Source organism: Monodelphis domestica, chromosome 4 (assembly GCF_027887165.1).
Source record: "Monodelphis domestica isolate mMonDom1 chromosome 4, mMonDom1.pri, whole genome shotgun sequence".
NCBI classification, from domain to species: domain Eukaryota; kingdom Metazoa; phylum Chordata; class Mammalia; order Didelphimorphia; family Didelphidae; genus Monodelphis; species Monodelphis domestica.
Window position 1 is genome coordinate 418,794,189 of NC_077230.1, and position 5,444 is coordinate 418,799,632.

Genomic DNA, 5,444 nt, shown 5'->3' on the forward strand with positions numbered 1-5,444 from the left:
TCAAACCCACAAGCCCAATGCTGCCCTAAAAATGATTCTGATATGAGGGAGGAAGAGAAAATTATTCAAAGTGAGGGGCTAGGGAGATGGTTGGGAGCTCTTTGAAAATAGAGAGATCACTCAGCTGGGACCTAGGCTAGGAGGAAAGTGACTTCCCTAGATTGGTAGAGGAAATGATACAGAGCCTGAATTGTGTAATTCTCCCTCCCTCCCTCTGCCTCTTGCCTTCCCAAACTTCCTTCAAGTCTCAGCTCAAAGACCACCTTCCAGGAGGCTTTTCCCAACTCCCCCACCAGCTAATGCCTCTCCCTCTCTGATCACTTTCCATCTGCTCTGTCTATAGCTTTTATTCTACTAAATTGTCTCCTCCATTAGAATAGAAGCTCATAGAGGGAAGGGGCTGCATTTTTCCTTTCTTGGTACCCCTCACGGTTAGGCCATCATCTGGCACATAGTAGGTGCCTAATTAATGTTTTTTGATTGATTGATTGATTGATTGGGCCTCTAGTTTTCCCATCTGTAAAAGGAAGGAGCGATTTCTAAACTCTTTTCTATCTCCAGCTTTTTGTGGTAGGACCTGGGCCCCCTCCTCTACCCCAGGATAACTGGAGCCTCAAGGCTCTCTCTCTCTCTAATTCACCTCCAAATTACCCACTGCTGCACCTGAGGTTCCTACCCCCCCCCCAAGACTACATTTCCCAGAAGGCAGCTGGAGGAGGTGGGGAGGAGGAGGATCATCTTAGGACAGTGACTTAGCTGATATTGTATCTCCCCCCCCCCCTTCCTGGCTTGCCCCCAGGCAAACAGTCATTGTGATGGGGGGGGGTGGGTGGGAGGGGGAGGGTGCCCGCTGGCCTGGAGCTCTGATCTCAAGGATGGGGATAGCTGGGTCCTGGCCCTGGACACACAGGGATGCTGGGACAGACTCCCAGTTTTTTCTCTCCTGAGCTGTGGTAGGGCAGGATGCTCTGCAGAGTGACATCGGACCCTCCCACCTTCTCTTCCCAGGCCTTAGTTTTTCCATATCTGATAAAGGAGAAGGCTGGATCCAATTGGCTCCCTGACTAAGATCTATAAATCCCCAGACAGCCATCCGGATGCTGGGGATAGGGCACTGGACTTGGAGCCAGAAGGATTTGGATTCAAATCCTGCCTAATACACTTACTAGTTTGGTGTCTCTGGCTCAGTCATTTTGAGCCCCAGTTTGTTTGTAAAATGGGAGGGTTGGACTCCATGACCTCTAAAATTTCTTCCAGCTCTAAATCTAGGATCCAATGATCCCTTCTTTCCACTCTCCTTGGCTTTGGTTTCCCCATCTACCAAAGCAGAACGCTGGATCCTTCTAAGCCTGACCCTCTCTGCTCCATTCCCTTTCGCCTCAGTTTCCCCACCCATTGTTGAAGACTGGACCTTCCGGGCTGCCGAGAGCCACCTCAATTTACTCACCCGCCAAAAAAGCAGGTCAGCTCGGGAGGGTTAGCATCTCGGAAGCCCCGGGCCCTACCCTCCGTGGGAGAGGGGGATGGGGAGGGGGAGGGATGGAAATCACGCCGGAGCCGCGCAGACTACAAATCCCATCCGGCAGCGCGGTGGCAGTGGTGGCAGCGGCTGCGGCGGCAGCTCGGGCCACCGGGGCGGGCAGCCACTGCTGACAAGCCCCGGGTAGGCTGACGGGCTGGGCGGGGCCGGGCCGGGGCAGGTGCGGGAGATGGAGCCGCCACCTTCGGGGTGAGGGAGCCTCTCCGAGAGCCTGCTGGTCCTCCGGCGAGCGCAGGTGAACGGCCCGGGAAGGAGGCCGGGACCGGACCAGGGCCAGGGCCAGGGCCAGGGCCAGGGCCGGGCCAGGGCGTGAGCGCCAGGATGCTGAGAAGCCACGGGGTGCAAGGGGCCGCCGCCGCCGCGGGGTAAGGGCGACCCGGCACGGGGAGGGGAAGGCTGGCAGGGGGAGGGGCGGATCCAACCCCATCCCCCCACCGCCGACCCGCAGCCTCCCCCTCCCCGCTGCTTGGAGGCCCCGAGGACTCCCTGGAAGAGGTGACCGATTTCACCTTGCCCCGCTCCCTGTCACCCTCTTTGGTCAGCCCTTCGGAAGACCTAGACACCGAGGTGTGCGGGGAGAGGGGGGATGCTGGTGACATCTTCTAGGCCTGTCCCCTCCTCCTGCCCCCTACCCCCGGCCATGGGCCCCAGAAGCTCCCCAGGAGTAGCCAGGGCTGCCCCTCACCCCAACACGTGGGGCTCAGCCAGCCGGAGGCCTGCCTGAGCTCAGCCTTCCCCTGCGTCCCATGGAGGAGGAGGAGGACGGTGGGGAGGGCCCAGCCCTGCGGGGGACCGAAGAGTGGGGCCTGGGGCCCGACGCCCCTGCAGCCGCCGAGCCCCTGTGGACCGCCGTGTTTGATTATGAGGCCGCCGGAGAGGAGGAGCTCACCCTCCGGAGGGGGGACCAGGTGCGGGTGCTGTCCCAGGACTGGGCTGTGTCGGGTGACGAGGGCTGGTGGACCGGGCAGCTGCTCGGCGGGCGCGTGGGCGTCTTCCCCAGCAACTACGTGGTGGCCCCCGGCGTGCCGGCGCCTGCCCCCCTCGGGCCTCCCTCTGCCCCGGGAGATCCCCTTTGGCGAACTGCAGCTGGAAGAGATCATCGGCGTGGGGGGCTTCGGCAAAGTCTACCGGGCCAGGTGGCACGGCGAGGAGGTGGCCGTGAAGGCTGCCAGGCTTGACCCGGAGAGGGACCCGGCAGCCACGGCAGAGCAGGTGGCCAGGGAGGCCCGGCTCTTCGGCGCCTTGTGCCACCCCAACATCATCGCCCTGCGAGGGGCCTGCTTGCGCCCACCCCACCTCTGCTTGGTCATGGAGTACGCCCGAGGAGGGCCGCTGAGCCGAGCCCTGGCCGGGCGCCGGGTGCCCCCTCACGTGCTGGTCAATTGGGCCGTCCAGGTGGCTCGGGGCATGGCTTACCTGCACAGCGGCGCACCTGTGCCCATCATCCACCGGGACCTCAAGTCCATCAACAGTGAGTGGCCCCGCCCCCGCCCCTCTGGGGGAGCCCCGGGGATATTTTGCAGAGGAGGAACCTGGGAGGGGGGAAGAGGAGGAAAGTGACTCGATCCCTGCAGAATCAGAACTTGAACACAAGACCTCTGCTGCTCACTCTCCTGCTCGTGCCCTGAGGCATGACAGAGCCCAGCCCCTTCGAGGAAGAGCCACATCAGGGTGAGGCTGAGGGCACAGTGGTTAAGGATGGGGTCAGTAGGCCTGGCCAAGGACTCGAACTCAGAGCACTGGAGGAAAAGCCTAGGACTGGTGGGGAAGGCCTTTCTCAAGGGGAAGAGAGAACTCTAGATTTCCAGATAAGAGGGACTCGCTGAGCCAGGGTGTTGAAATCATTGTCCCTGAGGTCCCACACGTAGTAACTAACATCATGGGGATTTGAACTCAGGTCCTTGGCCCAAGATCCAGTGTTCTTCCTAGACTTGGAAGTAGGAGAAGCCCAGGGCTGCCTGGGCACAGGGGTGAGAGAACTGGACTGTCCATTTCCATAGGATGAGGCTTCCCTCCTCCTAGCCATGGCGCCCAGGAGCTCTCCAGTCTGTCCACCACCCAGGGCCTGCCAGAGCCTCGTCCCATCCCTCACCCCTCACTCCACTGGGAATGAACCCCTTCCCCATTCTTTGGATTTGGAGCTGGAAGAGAAACTTGTTTTAGCCCACATAAAGAGAAGAGAAGGAATCCATCCAAGTCCTAGAGATAGTAAATCGCATCATCTGAATTCGAACCCAGACCTGAGGACAGTCCATAGGAATCAGTGATTCAGATACAGAAAGGCCCTTAGGGACCATCTCATCCCATCTTCCCCTTTATTGGTGAGGAAGCAGGCCCAGAGATAGAAAGTAACCAGCCAGGATTCACACCCACCTCCTGGGGTTCCAGATAGGGATTCATTTAAACCGCCCAAAGGGTCCTCCTCTGGCTGGTGGTCCTGTGTGGGTGCTGCTGGTGTGGAAGGCTTGACCCATGTCACAGGGAGATGCTACTGACTTTGGAGCAATATGGGCTGACTGCTAGGAGGCTAGCGAGTTTGTCTCCCTGGTTTTTACAGATAGGGAAACTGAGGCCCAGAGAGGCAGAGGGACTTGCCCAGGTCCAACAGCTAATAAGAGGGACCTGCATCCTATCCCCAGCACAGCGCTGCCTTTCCAGGAGACTCCCAGAGGCAGCTCTGATGCAATCCGGGTCAGCGCTGCCTCTTGCCCTGGAAAATGGAAGTTTGGTCCTTTCTCTACACCCCCAGAATGCCTCTGGGAGGGGGCCAGGGCACTCCCCAGCCTGTCCTGGGGCAAATGACTTCAAGGGGTCCCGAGCCTCTTGTCTCCAATCCCCCTCCTCCTCCCAGAATTCCCTTTGCTGACATGACTAGTAGAGAAGGCTGGGGGCCTGGTGTCAGGAAGAGCCATTTCCCCGGCTCAAATATGGCCTCAGATACTTACTTACTAGCTGTGTGACCCTGGACCCAATCCCTGTGTGCCTCAGTTTCCTCATCTGAAAAATGACCTGGAGAAGGAAAAAAGACACTCCAGTGTCTTTGCCGAGAAGACCCCAAATGGGGTCATGGAGAGCCTGACATGGCTGGAAAACACCCGAGCCATGGAGCAGGGCGGTCCGGGGACTGAGAGCCTGTCCCAGGCCACACCGGCAAGAGATTCCCCTGATAGGGTGGCAGGAGGTGCCCAGGGCCAGGCTGGGAGTCGGGAGGACCCAGGGTCTGATTTGCAGAGCAAGTGCAGGGGGTTCCCTTCTAGGAAAACCTCGTACTTTCTGTCCTAGTCACAGTTCTGAGACAGAAGCACAAGGCTGAGCAAGCAGGGTTAGGGTGACCTGCCTAGGGCCACGCAGCTGGGAAATGTTCGAGGCCAGATTTGAAAACGGGTCTGCCAGAGCAGCTCCAGGCCCGGCTCTGGCCCTGGGCCACCTCGAGGCCCCTGGGCCCCCTGTTTTAATTTGGAGGGAATTCAAGCACAGATCTAGTTCTAAAAAATAAAAGTGCTGGGCACCAGGGGTAAAGGGAAGGGGCACAGCTAGACCAAAGGGCAGTGTTTCGTGCTAGAGTTCAGGCTTGAACCCAGGTCCAAGGATAAGAGATCCCTTCCTCTGTGCTGTTGTCATCTTTGTGTGGTGATACATATCCTTCTCTCCCTCCCATCCCTCCCTCCCTCCCTTTCTCCCTCTCTCTCTCTGTCTCTCTCTCTCTCTCTCTGTCTCTGTCTCTGTCTCTGTCTGTCTGTCTCTCTCTCTCTCTCTCTGTCTCCCTCCCTCTCCCCCTCCTCCTCCTCCCTCTCTCTCTCTCCCTCTCTCTCTCCCTCCCTCTCTCTCTCCTCTCTCTCCCTCTCTCCCTCTCTCTCCCCCCCTCTCTTCCCCCCTCTCTTCCCCCCTCTCTCTCCCTCTCTCT

General features: G+C 59.0%; 1 protein-coding gene across 1 annotated transcript in view; it reads left to right on the top strand.

Moving 5' to 3' along the window:
* Positions 1–1,567: 1,567 nt before the first annotated feature.
* Positions 1,568–5,444, top strand: part of MAP3K10 (mitogen-activated protein kinase kinase kinase 10) — a 14,910-nt gene continuing 11,033 nt past the window's right edge. Inside the window, 2 exon segments of the mRNA XM_001370999.5 lie at positions 1,568–2,571; positions 2,573–3,011. Of these exon segments, the coding sequence (XP_001371036.3) occupies positions 2,287–2,571; positions 2,573–3,011 (724 nt within the window). The 5' untranslated portion in view covers positions 1,568–2,286.